Below are 18,947 nucleotides of genomic sequence, written 5' to 3'. Positions count from 1 at the left end.
GTCTTGTTGAACTTTGCTACTAGTGCTGGAGCAAGATGGTATCTCATTGTTGTTTTGATTTGCATCTCTCTAATGGCTAATGATCATGAGCATTTCTTCATATGTTTGTTGGACGCCTGAATATCCTCTTTGGTGAAGTGTCTATTCATGTCTTCTGCCCATTTTTTAATTGGATTATTTGTCTTTTTGTTATTGAGGGGCTGGAGTTTTCTATAAATTCTAGAGGTAAGTCCCTTGTCAGATGTGTCATTTGCCAAATATTTTTTTCCCAATCTGTAGGTTCTCTTTTGACTCTTTTGGAGAAGTCTTTGGAAGCACATAAAAATTCAATTTTTATAAGGTCCATTTACACTCTCTTAACAACTATTCTCTTCCTTCTAAGGACATATTATAATTTATAATTAAATATTTATTTAATACTTGTCATTCCCTCTAAACTCCATGAAGACAGAGGCAATGATGGTTTTTTCTCCACTATGGGAGCTCTGGTGGTGTAGTACCTAAGGCATTTGACTGCTAACCAGAAGGCTGGTGGTTCAAACCCACCAGCCACTCTTTGGAAGGAAGATTGGGCAATTTACCTCTGTAGAGATACCATCTCAGAAGCCCAAGAAGGGATGGCTATGAGTCGGATCGACTAAACGGCATGAGTTTGTTTTTTGGTTTTTTTATATTCCCAGTGATACCACTCAAAAAACCCCAAACTCACCACCACTGAGTTGATTCTGACTCATAGCAACCCTCACTGAGTTTCTGAGGTGGTAAATCTTTACGGAAGTAGACTGCTCCATCTTCCTTCCATACAGCAGCTGATAAGTTTGAACAGCCAATCTTGTGCTTAGCAGTCACATGCCTTAGGCACTGCACCACCAGAGCTCCTTGGTGATACAACTGGCACAAAATTAAAAAACAAACAAACAAAAAAAAAACTTGTTGAATAGAATGTCCTAGTGCCATAGTTGGGATTCAAACCTAAGTCTCACTGACTTCAAAGCCCTCATCTTTCCACCACATTTCTTAGCAAAGGAAAACTTGTGCTGGAATTTCCTCTATATTCACAATCCTCTTCAAAGTAGTACTGAGGGCAAAAGGGGGCTGGTGCTGGAAAAAGGAGAAGACTGTAGTTAAGAACACGGGCTGTGCGGTCAGACAGCTTGGATTCAAATCTCGTTTCTACCACCTACTAGCTGTATGATACAAGGTGAGCTATTTAACTATTTGGGTTTCAGTTTCTTTGTCTATAAAATGGAGATAATAACAACGACTGCATAAAGTTGTGATGACTAAATGAGATAACGCTGATGACTAAATGAGACAACATACACAAAGTGCTTTGCATGGTGCCTAGCATACCACTACCACTCAATAAACATTAGTGATTAAAATTATTAGCTATCCTTAGCTCCTGAGAGAAAGCAGTCTAGAAAGCTTGGCTTCCACAGGGGTCAGACCTACTGAACAGACATGACTTTGAGAAGTTTAGCTGTCCTGAAGCTCAGAGCCCAGGTTCACCCTCTTTGCTGACTCTGCCTGCTGCAACTCTACTAAAACTGAAGGCACAGCTTTCACTGGCCTAGAAATGAAAGAGGCTAAAAATATACAACCTGCCTACATTTACAGAATTTAAAATATGGCCTCAGGGCAGGAGAGCATCCCTGAGGATTCTCTTTACTGTGAAAACTAGTGCCCAGCTCAGCACAGGGCAGAGAACGGGCTGTGGCCACCTGTTGACCCCACTGGTGTCCTTCATCCGTTCTGCTCTCTTCTTTTGACTCCTGACACAGAGTAAGAGAGAGCAGGTTTTTTTGTTTTTGTTTTTGTTTTTTGCATTAAAAGCTAAATTGCCTTCCCCCTCATTTTTAGTCCTCCTTTTTCTTTAAAGGAGGAATAAGTATTCAAGTGCATACCTGCCAAAAATCCAATCAATTCAAAAGCCTATAGAATTAAAAAATGAGTCACTGTACAGCCCCCAACCCTACCCATTCCCCTCATAGATCACCATGTTTAACAACTTGGTGTTGATTTCTCCAGACTTTTTTTCTACGCGTTTTCATACAAGCATATGTACATACATGGCTTTATAAAACATTATATATAGTCTTCTTTAATTGTCATTTTTAGATAATTATAGTTATACACACACATATATCTTGGAGCTTTCCATCAGCCAGAGTGCCTACACTATGCAGGTATTTGGCTGTGTGGTGATAAGCACACATACAATCCCCACCCTCGCAGGGGCAACAATCTGGGGAGACAGATAATAAACAAGTAATCAAGCAAATAATTTCAAAATGGAAAATAATACAAAAGAAATGAATAGGATGATAAGATAGAGAATAACAAGGGAAGGCCTCTTTAAGAAGTGGCATTTTAAAAACTGAGACCAGAAGTAGATGCTGGACTGAGCCACTGGACGATCCAGGCAAAGGTGAAGTGTTCAGGAGAGAAAACAGCTGGTGCAAAGGCCCTGAGGATACAACAACAACAAAAAAAAACCCAAACTCACTGCCATCAAGTCACATCTGAGTTAGATCTGACTCACAGCGACCCTTCCTTGGGTTTCCGAGATGGTATCACTACGGAAGTAGATTGGCCAATCTTCCTTCCAAGGAAGGAAGGGATTTTAAGGGATAAAGTCAGGAATATTCTTTTTTTTTTTTTAAAGAGCATAAAAGGAAAGATATTAAAGAAAAATTTTTAAGCAGGGAAATGACGTTATTTTATTTATACTTTAAAAAGACTATTGTAGCCACTTTGTGAGGAATGGATTGGAGGGTAAAGAGAGGGGCAATAGAGCAAACTGGAAGGACAGCTGATTGGCCCCCTTACTCATGGGGACCCCCATGCACAATGGGATTAGACATCCTGATCCATAGCATTTTCACTGGCTGATGTTCAGCATCATAGCAACATGTGAATCACTACTGACAGGTGGGTGGTAGCTGCACTTGAGGTGTGTTGAGGGGAACCCAGGTCTCCTGCTTGTAAGGTGAGAATTCTACCACTAAACCACCACTGGCCCTGCAAAGGGACATATCTCACCACAAAGGGTCCTTAATCAAAGTTAAATCAAAATGTTCAGGAGCCTCAATATCTTCCTCTGAATGGGAGTCAGCCAAGTTTCAACAAGCTCTCTTTGTTGGAACAACCAACAGAGTCATCATTTTATCTGAACTGATAACCAGGGCTGCATCTCCTTACAAAGTATCAAGAGTATAGTTTGTACCAAGGATCTCAGGCACTAGTCTCTCCTCATTCAGTTCTCTTTTCCCCTTCCTTCAAGACAGAAATTGGGGCTTCCCTAGCAGATCCAAGAATGAGCATTATTTATTTGATTGTGACTTGGGTGAAAGTTTACAGAGCAAATCTGTTTTCCACTCAACAGTTGATACGCATGTTTCAAGACATTGGTTGCAATCCCCACAATTTAACGGTTCTCTTCCCACCTCCTTCCTGTGGGTTACCTTTTCCCTGTCCTTCTTTCCTATGCATTCCTGCCCTCTGAGCTATCTTGCTGTGCAAATGCTGCCTGATCTCCCATGGTTGACTGTTCTAAGGAGAGTGCCTGTTGTTGTTGTTGTTGTTATGAGTCAGACCCAACTAATAGAGACCCCTCCTTGGGTTTCTGAGGCAGTATCACTACAGAAGTAGATTGCCCAACCTGCCTTCCAAGAAGTGGATGGTGGGTCTGAACTGCCAGCCTTCTGGTTAGCAGTCAAATGCCCTAGGCACTATGCCACCAGAGCTCCCAGGAATGTACCTACCTGGTATAACTGCTCACATCCTAGGCCTGTCTATTGTTTGGCCGGAAGTCAAACCACAGGAGTGAGTTCAATTCCAGGCCTGAAAGGTAACTAGGGGCCATAGTCTCAGGGGTTGTATCAGTCACTATCAGACCAGTAAGCCTGGTCTTTTTTTATGATTTTGAGTTTTGTTATGTATTTTTCTCCCATCCTATTCAGGTTCTCCAATTTTGATTCCTTACTAAGTGCATGGCAGTGATAGCTGGGCACTATTTAGTTCTCCTGGTCTCAAAAGTCATGTAGGCTGAGGTTCCCATGGTCCACTAGTCATTTGGACTAACTGTTTCCATACTTCCTTGATTTTCTTCACTCTTCTTTGCTTTGGATGAGGAGACACCAATTGTTGTATCTTAGATGGCCACTCATAAGCTTTTAAGACCCTAATCACTACTCACCAAAGTAGGATGTAGAACAATGTTTTTTGTGTAGTATGTTATGTCAATTGAGATTTGATGTCCCTTCCAACTATGGTCCTGAGCCTGTGAGCCCAGTGACTCATACTGTCAAGGCTTTGCCTCTGAGTAAGAAGTGATCATAACTGTGTCCTCTTAGCTCTATCACATACATGGGCATTCTTATACCACACACAAATATATATATAGAACTGGGCATTCTTACACCACACACAAATATATATATAGAACTATCATATGCCAAACTTGTATGTGCTCATGGGTGTATTTCCTTTTGCCTACTTGTACTTGATAATTTCACCTATTTCTGTAACAACCATACATTAATGTTTATTACTGAGAATAATGTAAGTTTAATAATGAGAATGCAGTTGTGTATATGAAAGTATTTACCTTTGCTGTCTGTTCCTCTTGTATATCTTTGTGTGTCTTCCTTTTCCTTAATATTGCTCCAAGAATGAACTTTAAATCCCCAAAATACTGTGTGCATATATGCAATGGGAAGGAGGAGAAGTGACACAGATTTAATCAGATTTTCAAAGACCTTTATCACCCAAAAGATGCAGAGAAGCACTGCTAGAAAATCTTTCCCCCAATTAAAAAGAATTTTTAAGAATTCTTAAGAAATGAGCCAAGGGTTGAGGACAGCTAAGCAGTCTACTCTGTACACCTCAAACTGCTCCCTGATGAGTTTTCAGGGAGAGCCCAAAGTGCAGTACAGGCACTGAACCAAAGACAAAAACCAAAACCCACTGTCATCAAGTACATACCAACTCACAGCAACCCTGTAGTATAGAGCTGTCCTACAGAGTTTTCAAGGGTGTACTCTTTATTATCTGTGCCCTTTCCAAAGAAAGGTGATGTAACAAAATGCAGAAATTATTGAAAAATATCATTAATATCACATACAGTAAAATGTTGCTGAAGATAATTCAAAAATGGTTGTAGCAAGTACACTGACAGACAACTGCCAGAAATTTAAGCCAGATTCAGAAGAGGATGTGGAATGAGGGACATCATTGTTGATGTCAGATGGATCATGGCTGAAAGCAAAGAGTACCAGAGAGATGTGGACCTGTGTTTTATTAACTATGCAAAGGCCTTTATCTGTGTGGATCATAACAAATTATGGATAACACTGCAAAGGATGGGAATTCCAGAACACTTAATTGCTTAATTGTGCTAATAAGAAATTTGTACATAGACCAAGAAGCGGACATTCGAACAGAAGAAGGGGATTGTTCTGGTTACCTACTACTGCTCTGACAGGAATATACCACAAATAGGATGGCTTGAACAAACAGGAGTTTATTCTCTTACAGTTTGGAGGCTTTAAATCCAAGTTCAAAGTACCAGGTTCTAGCAGCTGGGTGAGAAAGCCCCTCAACCTTGGGTTTCAGCTCTGCCTCCTACTCCTGGCCCACTGGAGCTAGAGGCTTTTCTTCACTCAGACAGCTGCTGGCTGCTGACACTGACAAGCCCAAGACTGACAAGTAAAAAGGCACAGTCCCAATGTTACCAAACCACACGGCAAGCCATTAATTCAAGTCCATTGAAAGTCCCAAGGTTGGCAGAGCATGGCAGGCTGCTGAACAACGACACAGCTACAGGCAGGGTCCAAGTGTGCCACAGGCTAGAGACCATTCTCAAGGCTTCTGCTTTTATACAGGAAGGAGACCACATCCCTAAGGCAGTTACTCAGCTGCTCACAGTAGATTCCACCATGGAGCTTATTACCAGTCTCATCATGGGGCGACATCCAGTTGCCCAGCCACTCAACCAGGCCCAGCCAAGTTGACACACAAACTTAACAACCACAGGGATACTGCATGGTTTAAAAATCAGGAAGGGAGTATGTCAGGGTTGTGATCTTTCACCATACTGACTCAATCTGTATGCTGAGCAAATACTCTGAAAAGCTGGAAAATATGAAGAAGAATACAGCATCAGGGTTAAAGAAAGACTCATTGACAACCTGTAATATGCAGGTAACACAACCTTGCTTGCTAAAAGTGAAGAGGACATGAAGCACTTACTGATGAAGATCAAAGACTTCGATATGGATTACACCTCAACATAAAGAAAACAAAAATCCTCACAAGTAGACTAATAAGCAACATCACGATAAATGGAGATAACATTGAGGTTGTCAAGGATTTCCTTTTACTCGGATCAATACTCACTCCCATGAAAACAACAGTCAAGATATCAAAGGATGTACTACATTCGGCAAATCTACTGTAAAAGACCACTTTACGTGTAAAAGCAAAGATATCAGTTTGAGGACTAAGGTGCTCCTGACCCAAGCTACGGTATTTCAGTTACCTCATACGCATGTGAAAACTGGACAACGACATAATAAGGAAGACCAAAGAATTTTAACGCCTTTGAATAATGATGTTGGCAAAGAATATTGATTCTCCTGGCTTGCCAGGAGAATGAACAAATCTGTCTTGGAAGAAGTACAACCAGAATGCTCTTTAGAAGAGAAGATGGTGAGACTTTGTCTCACATATTTGGACATGTTACCAGGAGGGACTAGTCCCTAGAAAAGAACATCATGCTTGGTAAAGAAAGTAAAGGGTCAGCAAAAAAGGAAGACCCTCGATGAGATGGACTGACACAATGGCTGCAGAAATGGGCTCCAACACAGAAACAGTTGTGAGGATGGTGCAGGACCAGGCAGTGTTTCATTCTGCTATACCAAGGTAGGGAGCTCTGGTAGCATAGTGGCTAAGACACTTGCCTGCTAACCAGACGGCTGGCGGTTCAAACCCACCAGCCACTCCTCGGAAGGAAGGTTGGGCAATCCTACTTCCGTAGTGATACTGCCTCGGAAACCCAAGGAGGGGTCGGGGCCGACTTGACGGCACATAACAACAACAACAACATACCAAGGTAACCATGAGACCAACCCAACTGGAAAGCACCTAACAACAACAGCAACCTTTATTGAAGCAGACTGCCACATCTTTCTCCGGTGGAGTGGCCAGTGAGTCTACCTCTCGCCTGAGAGTGTAACAGGAAATGGGAAAAACAAAAAAGTACCAAAAACAATGGTTCTCCTTTGCTCTTCCTGTTCTTGAAGCTTCATCCCCAGCGGGAACACAGGACAACAGAAGGTCAAAGAAGTACAAAGTGATTCTCAAGAAGGATGCTATCAGCTTTCTGGGTAGGATAATTCTTCATTGTGTGGGAATGGCCCAAACACTGCAGATGTTTAACATCCTGGCCTCAGGCACTAAGTGCCAATAGCACTCACCCCTCATTAAAATAACCAAAACTACTCTCACTGGTTTCCAAAAACCCCTCCTGGGGGAAATATCTCCCCTAGTTAAAAACCACTTTACCTTATGGAATAGACATAAATTCATTATACAACAAAAAACATTTCTTTGTAGAACCTTTATAGATTACAAAATGTTTTCACTGTGTTATCTATTTTAAGCATGCTCAAAACACTAAGGTGGGTTTTATCATCACTCATTACATAAAGGATGAAATAGGCTCAGAAAAGTTACAGGCTTTACCTGTGGTCCTTCAGCTAAAAGGCTTTAAAGCTGCATTAGAGCTCAAATTTTCTGAGTTCAAAACCATCCTAGGCCAGTGAGAGGAAGCTCTGGTGGTATAGTGCCTAAGGCACTTGACTGCTAACCAGAAGGCTGGTGGTTTAAACCCACCAACCACTCCTCAGAAGGAAGATTAGGCAATCTACTTCCATGGAGCTACCATCTCAGAAATCCAAGGAGGGGTCGCTATGCGTTGAATCAACTTGATGGCAGTGAGGTGTTTTTTGTTTTTTGTTTTTTTTTTAAAGCCAGTGAAAGTCTCAAAACCAGCTACTTCCTCCCGGAACAGATTTTTTTTTTTTAGGTTTCACAAGAAACCTCCTAACAGTACCCAAACATCAAGATCATACCCAAATCTTAGAGAAGGGCTGGGAGTTGGAAGAGGACTAAGACATTCCCCATTCTGGATGTGAACAGAGATGAGTAACTACAGAAGTCTGTTGTTAGGTGTTACTGAGTTGGCTCCAACTCACAGCAATCCTGTGTATGACACGAAACAGTGCCCGGCCTGCGCTATCCTCACAATCCTAGAGCTCATCGTTGTAGTCACTGTGTCAATGCATCTCGTTGAGGGTCTTCCCCTTTTCCGCTGACCCTCTATTTTACCAAATATGATATCCTCCTCCATGGCCAAAGAAGGTGAGATGAAGTCTGGCCATTCTCACTTTTAAGGAGCATTCTGGCTGTACTTTTTTCAGGACAGATTTGTTCATTTTTCAGGTAGGCCATTGTACTTTCAGTATTCTTTGCCAACACCACAATTCAAAGGCATCAACTCTTCAACATATTTTTCCTGTTAACATTTATTAAGACACAGAAGCAAGCCCACTAGCCTCAATTCCAGAGTGGGGGTGAAAGAGTAAGAAGAACTGAGTTATCACTGGTATACAAGAGTCTACCTTCCTCTACTGGCAAAATCTGCCATGTAAATAATTCTGCTAGTTGTTGTTGTTGTTATTTGCCATCGAGTCGGCCCGCCCCTCTAATTCTGAATACTATTAAAAATACCTTTCAAGGATCTTAAAGTACTTTATAAATTAAAAAGAGTATACATACTGGTAAAGCTGGGGATAGGGAAGAAACTCCTCCCAAAACACTGTATACGGGTCCCCTGCTATCCAAAATAAAAACTCCCAACCCACCACTTTGTTATGAGGTGATGGAAAGGGAGGATTCTGAAAGAAGAGAAGCAGTAGAGAGGACAGTGAAAGGCAAAGACCACAAGAGCATCTCAAGGACAAGGAGGCAGCCTGACATCTCCACACCCTTCTTGAGGGACTCACTCTCCCATGTGAAAGAGAAAAAAGATACAAAGATGTGGCTTTGCCAAGGGAGGCAAGAGAGAGACAGGAAATGGGAACTCAAGAACTAGAATTCCAGCTGCCCAGCTCAGCTCCATTTTAGGATTTATTTCTCTTTTTCATGGATGGCAACCTTAAAACTCCTAAGTTCCTATCTTTAGCTACCATTCAAAGAAGGTGAAAACTCTGGAGTATATTCAGTGAGAAAGAGGAAAGGCTCTGTGGAGACAAGTACCCTCTTATCTTAAAAGAAGAAAAAAAAAAAGGCCTTCCTCTCTTCTGAAGTGCATTTCCGAACTGGAATGAATCCCTGGCCTTCCCCTGGCATTGCTTCAGCTCAGCTGAGACTCAGGAGAAATGTTTCCCCAGAACGGAGATGACCCGCCTGGCCAACCAGATGACACTATGCCTTTAGGCAGCCAGCGCTGCTGTCCCCTGAGCCCACTGAGTCAGTTCTGAGGAAGATACTTTGGTCTTGACCACAGAACCAGGGCCCTGACTCTGTCCAGACTTCCCAGGCAATATCAGGGGCAGGGGCGGGTCTGTGGTCTCATTTCCTCTCTACCTTGGCTTCTTTTTTCACTTCACTGAAAAGATTAGCTATTTCCACCAAGACCAGTTCCTGTTCTCACCAGTTGTAGCGGCTGTTTCCCTAGAGACAGAGCTCTGAAGCATGAGTATTGCTGCCACCTGGACTGTCCCAGCTGCAGAACACAGACCCAACAAGTCGAGTTAAATGGCTTTTTCACCCCAGATAAGGTGGCAGGGAGAAGAAATAACAAGCAGGAAGAGCTCTACAATGCATACGCTGGTGTTCGTGTTATTACTGTATTAACCTTACATAATAGTATATGCTCTTTCATATGTGAAAACTATTTTATAATGAAAATGTGTATTGTACACATTTATTACACAGACATATGCATATGTAATAAATCCCCTAACAAAGAGCAAAGGACACAAATAAAAAAAGGCCAAAACACAATAAAATCTTCAAAGAAATGCAAAGTAAAACAAGATAGCATTTCTCCTTAATCAAGCTGGCTACGGTTTTAAAAAAGTTAAAGCATCTAGTGATGGTTAGGTTATAGAGAATGGGAAACCCTATCACTAGACAATCCAATCCGTAACTTTTTTAGAAGATATATGGCTCAAAGGCTTTCAAAAAGCATATAAACTTTGATCCAATAACGTCACTTCTAGCAATTGATCCTAAGGAAATAATCAGAGAGGCACACAAATATTAATGCATAAGATGTTCATCACAGTGTTATTTATAATAGCAAAAGGAATAAATGAAATATGCAAGCTAAAGCAGTAATAAAATACCATATTATACATCTATATTATAGACTACTATGCAGCCATGAAATCATGACATTAAAGAGTATTTAAACAAGTAAGAAAATGATTAAAATAGTAAATGAAAAATTAGTTTATAAAATCATACAAACTCTAATTATAAAAATATATACACGTATATCTAGCAAGATGTTAAGAGTAGATGGTGAGATTACAGATTATTTTAATCCTCCTCTTTTTACATTTCAGTCATTCCCAAATTTGCTTCATAAACATGTATTATTTTCATAATCAGGAAAAGAGAAGTTTTTCTCAGTCCTATTCCTTCCTTTGAGGAAATTCACATGCATCATTACTCCCTTTCAAAAAAGCCATTTGGAAATATTTATTTAGAACCTTAAAAAACATTTACACCCAACAATCTCATAAATCCAATTCTGAGTTTCTATCCTAATGAAAAAACTCTAAATATTGAAAAAGCTTTGTACAACACGATGTTCATCACAACATTGTTTATGAGGACAACAGAAGCAAACAACATAAATGTCCAACACAGAGAGATGGTTAAGTAAACAATGATGCAGTCACTTGATGAGCCATTGTACAGCATTTTCAGATGCTTACAATGACTATTTAACAGGCTGGGAAAACAAACAAATAACAACAAAAAGGATATATATGACACACATAGTATCACAACAACACTGTATAAAATCCTATGCAGAGAAAGAAATATGGTTTTAAAACATACTGGCTGCATTTGGTAAAGAAACTAGAGAAAATATGCATGTTTTTCATCTATCTTTCTAAGCTGCCACATACTTTCTTTAGAGAATGAATATTACTTTAAGAGAAGAAAGAAAAAGTTGAGTCTCTCTGAGCAATGAAAACATTCCCAAATGACATGAGTATACTCCATCAGTTCCATCCTCCACCCCCCACATCTCCCCCAGTCTGAATTAGTGTGAGACAGAGAAGCCAAGGAAATGAGACCCCTTTCTGTGGCCTAGGGTCTTCTCAGTGGGGTCTCTGAACAAGAAGAGGGTTCCTCTGACCAGCTGCTGTCAAGAGCATTTTCCCTCCCCCAAGTCCTATTCCAGCCTGAACTAATTCACCACAATCCCCAGAGCTGGGAAAAAAATTTCCACCATGGTGATTTGGAACCTGATCTTTAGTCCCAGTTTTTCCCAGCCCCTCTCTGTGTCAAAGGAGGCCCCTTAAAACCTCTTAGACAACTAGCACCCAGGCCATTATAGCTCCCACATCAATGCTACACTTAGAGCAAAACCTCAGTTGTCAGTCATCAGCAGGGAAATGTGAGTGGAGGAGCCACCGCATAGACAGCCCCCAACACACAACCCCACCCTCTTGTGCTAGGAGCTTCCTTCTTAAGGGATATCCAGGGCTTTTTCTGGCGTCAGAATGTTCAGCCTCAAATCTTAGTTTCAAATCTGTAATAAGCCAGCAAAGAGAAAAATTAGGGGTACAAATACACCAAAGGCAGACAGCTGTCCCTTCAGAGTCCTTAGAACCAACTCTCTGCCTATTCTCCTCTCTAAAGAAAGTCAAATACTAGCCAAAATACTAGTTTCTAAGAAACTTAGCATGGGTATTAGTCTAGTTGAGACCAAAACACAGGCTAGGGCTTTATCAGACCAGAGATGGCTCTCTTTCTACTATTAATGAAAGTAGCTTTAATAAGTGTCCTATTCCCCATATTGTCTATTGCCAATGAGAAAGGAGCTGCTGCTCCAACAAGAGAAGAAGGAAGGGTCCCAAAGAAACAGCATAACACAGCAGATTCACAACCTTTTTCACATCTGGGCACACCTAGAACATAATCCTATTTCTACAGTGTTGTTGGGTGCCACTGAGTCAATTCTGACTCCTAGTGACCCTATAGGACAGAGTAGAACTGCCCCAATAGGGTTTCCAAGGCTGTAAATCTTTACATAAGCAGACTGCCTCATCATTCTCCCAGGAGCAGCTAGTGAGTTTGAACTGCTGACCTTCTGATCAGTAATCAAGTACTTAATAACTGCACCACTAGGACTCCTTGTAGTGTAACAGAGTAAATGGTAGAGGCTATTTCCAACCACAGGGAACCAACTGGAGAAGTCAACCTCCCCTAGGGATGAAAGGATCGATATCTCAGCACACCTGTGACTCATCTGCATCACATATCACACAGCAGGAAAGCCCTGGATAGGGCACTGGGCTGGGATAGGATTCTTGGAATCCATGTCCTGAGCAAATCATCACATGGTCTGGGACCTAGAGCTCTCCAACCTGGTTGACAAGCCTGCAGGCCAAATCATGTGTCTGCATCAGAAAGCAGCCTAGGAGCCTGTGGTCTTGACTCAGCACTGATACAACTTCCCCTAGCCATGATATTTTTCAGGGGGGTTTCCTCAGCTAAATCAGGGTTGGGGAAGCTCTCCCTGACAGCAGCAGGCATATCCTGAGGCTGAGTATGCAGAATGGGGTAAGCAGCATCATCAGATTTCTGAGTTTAAAATCCTAGTTGTAGGAACACTAGTGATCTCAGGCCTGAGTCATTGCCGAGAGCAACAAACTTAAGAGCTACTATTCACTGAGCACATAGTAGATGCCAGACTCTGCTACCTAAGCACTTGACTTGCAATTTCTTATAAATCCACACAACGTCATGTGGCAAATACTATTATTATTTCCTTATAAGAAATGGAAACTGGGACTCAAGGAGATTAAGTAACTTGCCCAAGGTCAAACGCCTCTAACTGCACTATCGAAAAGCCAGTATTTGAGCCCACTTTGACTTGAAAGTCCATATGCTTAACCAGGACACTGGTATATTCCCTCAACAAACCCCTAAATAGTTTTTCCATAAACTAAATCCATCATAGTGAAGCTGACAATCTGGGAAAGAAAAAGGGGGAAAAGAGCAACTTTTTTAATGTTTCACACCATGAAAAAAAAGAAGCTAATGTACATTTAGTACCTATTAGGTGCCAAGCACCTTACATACATGGGCTCATCTAGTTTTCACAACCCACAAGGACAGGCATTATTAGTCCTATTTCATAAGTGAGGCAATCCAGGCTCAGAGAAGTTAAGAGATTTACTGAAACAGAGCCCTTGCTTTTTCCACCACTGTTCCATAAATACACCTGAGCCTGTTCCAGGGCCAAGCACTCAACTCACAGCCAGTACTGTTTGCAAAGGATAGCAGAGAGGACAACCTATCAAGAGTAGTGGAAAGCGGGAGCTTTAAGAGCTCCCAGAGAACTCAAAGCTCCAAGAAAGCATGATTTCCCTATGTTGGTAAATTGCCCTCCATCCCTGAGACAGCCAACTAGCCCTGACCTGCCCTACTCCAATCCTCAGCAGCAGCAGCTCAGGCACACAGAAACAAGACCAAAACAAAAGCCACGAGGAAACAAATCAAAACTTTATCCAGAAAGGCAGGCTTGTAAGTGGGTGGTCCAGTTTCCTGCTTGACTTGGGCTCTCTGGTGGGGAAGCAGGACACCACATGCATTTTGTGAATATTAAGCCATCAATTTGCCAACTCAACCAAGCTCCAATGAGGTACATGATGGACTTTGGCTCTGAGCTCTCACAACAGAAAGCCCCCACCTAAGCCAGCCCTCCACCCAGCCCACCTCAGACCATCCTTTTCCCTCTAATTTCTACGGCTAACTCATACCAGTTTGCTGGGGGTTTTCACACCCCCATTGGAGAGCAGATTCCCTCCCACTCTTTTCCCCAACAGTTGAGCTCTTGTTCTCAAGGGCATCAAGTCCCCAGTCTCCCCTCTGAGATGGCCACAGCACATTAGTAATCATTGACTCACCCCATACTCCTGAGGAGGCTGGGGAAATTCAGAGGGCTTCAGGATGTGTGGCCCAGATCCCTCTGCCCCTCTGCAGAGCTGGCGGGCAGAGAGGTGCCAGCAGCACCACTTCCCCTTGGAACACCACAGATCCTCTCTCAGTTGGCTCTGGTGCCAGTGGGCTGATGTCAGGCTCTTCACCATGGCAGAGGCCAGGATCTCTAGACAGCTCCACTGTTGCCAACAAATCTAATCTCTCTATTGCAAGGCAGATGAAATCCAATAAGGCTGCTAAGTCCACAATTTATCCCTCCTTACAGGCAAAGGCAAAGTTGGCCTTTCAGGCCATACCAACAATAACATCAGCATTAATACTGCCTCTTTGAGAATTATTTAGGGAACTGGGAACTATTTCCCCAAGTTTCTCAAAGGTTTACTTCTGTCATCGAATGTTCACTTTTTCTTTCTCCAAAACTTGATTTTTCAGTTCCAACATATTCTCTGGTTCCTTCCCAGTGATACCAGCTCAGATCCCCTCTACCCACAGAGCCACTGACATCAATGTCCAATTCCCACACCAAAGAAGAACCCCAAAGTCAGCTCTAAAAACCCATCTATACAGATCATTTGGAAGCTACAGTAACACTGAAAAGCAGCCCAGGCAAAAGAGCACAAATCAGCCACTAGGGCTTAACAGAGAGTGGGGGAAAAAAGGAGGCGGGATGGTTTGTGTATTGTTTCAATTGGAAAAATGCACTAGTAAAATTGCTTATCCACATGTTCAGCCTTTACAGCAAATCCACAGGACGCCTGCAGGCTTTATTCTGAAATAAGGAGAATGGCATCACGATTTATTCCATCCCCTTCAAAAGCTGCCAGCCCCCTCCCCACTCCCTCTCTCCACCTCAAACATCTGGTCTAGGCTGGGAGTGGGACCCACTCCCTGGGAAGCCTCCATGTTAACATCAAGGACGCTCTCCCTTACTTAGGCTGAGGAGTGGCCAGCCCTAAGTTTCAGAATCCCCTCATACCAGCAAGAAGAGGATTTAAGAATGAGAGAATTCTAGGGACTCGGGGCGACTGACGGAGAACTGAGGAGAGGTGCGAAGGGCAGCAGAAGGGGGAGAAAGGACGGAGCAGTCTGGATTAGGGGGGCCCTCCCGCACTGGGAGCCCTCCTCCTAAGTGTCCAGCGGTTGAGGCGTGGATCCTGAGAGACCCTCACCCTCACCCCAACGGGGCTGTCCGGCGGACCAGTGGCTGCCGTGAGTTTCTCGGGAAGACATCGAAGGCCAGGGTCTGTGGAGGGCCCCGACTGAGAGGTAGGCCGAACCGGGGAATCCGCACAAAGTCCCACCCGGGGTGTCGGGAACCGGAGGTGATAGGAAGGGGAAGGCGCCGAGCTCGGCTCTCTCACCAATACCAGGGCGAACCTCTCCTCCAGCTCACAGGGCTCAGGCATCGGCATCTTGCCGGGCGGCAGCAGCAGCGGAACAGACGGCGGCTCGCCCGGGCCCCCTTCGGCACTCTCCAGGTTGCCCATCCCGGCGGGGCCCCCTTGGGGGCCTCAGCCTCCCACCTCCAAGTTCGGGGGGCCTTGGGCTTGGCCGCTCGGACCTGGCTCCTCCTTCACCACCGGCTACCCCAGACCCGACTCCTCGACTCGGTCCCGGGCGTCCGGATCTACTCGGGGTCCCGCAGACGGCAGCGCTCAGCAAGGGCGGAGGCGGTGCGCACCGAAGCAACAAGCTCAGAAGCGGCCGGCTCTCGCTCACGCCCGCCGCCTCGCCGCTCTAGTCTCGCCGTCCCGGCGCTGCCCCTCCCCACGCCCCTGTGCTCTTTCCCTCCCCCTCCTCGCTTCCTCCCACCCACTCTCCGCTGGTACTCCGGCTCCCCCAGGCGAGCGCCTGCTGCAGTCCTCGACGCGCGCCCCATTCATGCAGGCCCCGCCTCCCGCCCCCAGGCCTCCCAGGCGGCCTGCCCCGCCCCCGCCTGCCCCCGATTGACAGCGACATCTGCCAATTACAATGCCTCCCGCCCTCTGCGGCCTCGCGCCTGGAGTTGATCGCACCCTAGTGGCCGGGATGAGCATCGAGTCGCCTGGGTTGTTGAGCCGAGTTGAGGCGCGGGAGTGGGCGCCCGGAAATAAGTCCGCGCCCTTTTTCACAAAAACCTCACAATGTAAGAAAATAAGTATAGGACACTGTGCAAAGCCAGCTGAAAGAGAAGTAGAAATTATTAGGATACTCAGAAAAGAGACTCAGGTACTAAGGTAAGAGCAGAGACAGGTAAAAGAGCTAGGTTGACTGATGGGTCATCATTAATGATACGGTGGACATCTATTATTTCTGCCAGCTTAGCGCTCCGCAGGTCCGTCCACCTTCTTCCAGTGATAGCACCTCATTTACTTTTAGGGAACCAAATCTCCCCTGTTCTCAGACCAAGTGGAGCTGAATTTACCCCCATTCCCTGGGGCCCCATGACTCAGGCTGAACAATCACCGAATTTTCTTACCCTACCTCAGAGATTGTATTTAGGGATTGACATTTGACCCAAGGCCAGATTGTAAGTCTCATTTCTAAGACTTTTATAATCAGGAAAGAAACTTTTTCTTTCCATCAGAATTGCTGAATTGTTCATATGTAAACCTGGAGCTACCAGTAGCCATCTTGCCATCACATCATTTCTCAAACTTTCTTGTTAATGAAGCCAGTGTAGAGGATAACAAAGCTAAGAGATAGCATTCTAATGACATGCTATTCGATCTACCATATCTGAATTTATCACTTAGACTTTTCATTAATTAAAAAAAAAAACCAACTCACTGCCATCTAGTCAATTCTGACTCATAGCGACCCCCGTTGGGTTTCTGAGGTGGTAAATCTTTACAGCAGTACATTGCCCCATCTCCCTTCTGCAGAGAGGCTGGTGAGTTTAAACCACCAACCTCTCGTTAGCAGTCAAATGCCTTAGGCACTATGCCACCAGAGCTCCTTCATTAATTTAGTCAACACATATTTATTGGAAAGCATATGTCAGATATTATTCTAGGCATTGGAGATACATTTGTGAACAAAAGGGGTATACATTTTACCCTCATGGAATTTACATTTTGCGCAGGAAGGGAGGTAGACGATAAACCAAATAAGTAAAATATATAGATGGTAGTGACCATTGCTAATAAAAATAAAACTGGAAAGGGAATAGAAGTGGGAGAGGAGTTACCACTTTAAATAGGATGATCAAGGAAGGTCTCCCTAATAAGGCAACATTTGGGTAAAGATCTGAAGGAAGTGAAGGAGTAAGCCATGTGGATATCTGGAATGGTCCAGGCAAAGGAAATGGCAAGTGCAGAGCATGCCTAATATGTTGTAGAAACAGCAGAGGAGTCAGTGAGACTGGGATACATGTCCTACACATGGTGTAGGACATTGTAGGCTATTGTAAGAACTTTATTTTCCTCTGAATAGGATAGGTAACCCCTGGAGAGTTTTTTGCTGAGGAGTGACGTGAACTGACTTATGTTTTGACAGGATTACTCTGGCTCTTGCATTAAAAATAGACAGAATAGAGGCATGGATGGGAAGACCAATTAGGAGGCCATGACAATAATTCAGGTGAGAGATGATGGTGGTTTGGCATAGGGTAGTAGCTGTAGAAATAGAGAGAAATGGTCAGATTAAAGTAGCATCAATAGAATTTCTTGACCATTTGAATGAAAGTGATAACCCCAAATTATTTGACCTGAGCAATTGGAAGGATGGTGTCTTCATTAACTGAAATAGGGGAAGATTATGGGAGGGGCCAGTTTGATGAGGGAGAGCTGAAAAGGGAAGGTCAGAAACAGGTTTTTGGCTCTGTTGAGTTTGACTTATCTATTGGATATCCAAGTAGAGGCATTCACTAGGCAATCAGATATATATGAGTCTAGAGATCCAGGCTGGCAACATGAAATTGTAAATCACCAGCATATAGATAGATGCTATTTAAACTCTTTGAGTTGGGGTTCTGCTATTTACAACAAGAAAAAAAGAAGTGAAATCCTTGTCTCTCCAGACCATAAAATCTTCTCCTATGAAGCGCCACCTCTTCCAGCCAGTTGGACAATCAATCAACACACAGTACCCTCTTCCCTTCCTTCTGCCCTAAACACACAAACACACACTCTCCCAGCTGCTGTAGCAGACTCTCTAGAGCAGAGGGGTTATGAGAAAGCTGAAGACTTCTACTAGACAAAAATATAGTAATTCAAGAGAGGAAATAATTCATCAGGCATTTATCCTGAATGCTCAAGGAACATCTAGCAGAAAGAAGAGACTTCATAGGACAGTAAACAGCAGTGTATTTACTCTTGTATGGTCTCTTGGTCCCTAAACTTTTATTTTTGTTTTTGCTTGCCTCAGGCTTAACCTCCAAATTTGTATACAGTACTCCAGAGTCTTCTGGGGTTTGCTAGAGTTACTGCTTTCATTGTTAACTTCTTGCTCACATACCTTCAATGCAACCCTACTTCCTAAAGGATAAAACTAAAACTTCCTAATCTGATATTTAAGGCTCTGTATGATCTCCAAAGTTCAATACCTCTCCAATGTGCTTTTCCTGGCTCTAATCTTTCAAATTAACCCTTTGCTTCAGCTGTTGGAAAAATCCATGTCCAAATAGTAGATGCTCATTTTTATGTCTTCAGCTTTGCTCTTTGTGGTAGATAGAACAAGAGCCTTCCAAAGATGTCCACATTCTAAAC

General features: G+C 43.4%; 1 protein-coding gene across 1 annotated transcript in view; it reads right to left on the bottom strand.

Annotated features, from left to right (window-relative positions):
- Positions 1-15,746, bottom strand: part of FMNL3 (formin like 3) — a 62,812-nt gene extending 47,066 nt beyond the window's left edge. The window contains exon 1 of the mRNA XM_007937834.2: positions 15,621-15,746. Coding sequence (XP_007936025.1) covers positions 15,621-15,746 — 126 coding nt within the window. The remainder of the gene's footprint in view (positions 1-15,620) is intronic.
- Between the last annotated feature and the right edge of the window lie 3,201 nt (positions 15,747-18,947).

This window comes from Orycteropus afer, unplaced genomic scaffold (assembly GCF_000298275.1).
Source record: "Orycteropus afer afer isolate SDZICR_OR568_19922 unplaced genomic scaffold, OryAfe1.0 scaffold00045, whole genome shotgun sequence".
Classification (NCBI taxonomy): domain Eukaryota; kingdom Metazoa; phylum Chordata; class Mammalia; order Tubulidentata; family Orycteropodidae; genus Orycteropus; species Orycteropus afer.
Note: the sequence above shows the minus strand (reverse complement) of the source record. Positions and strands in the feature narration are given on the sequence as shown.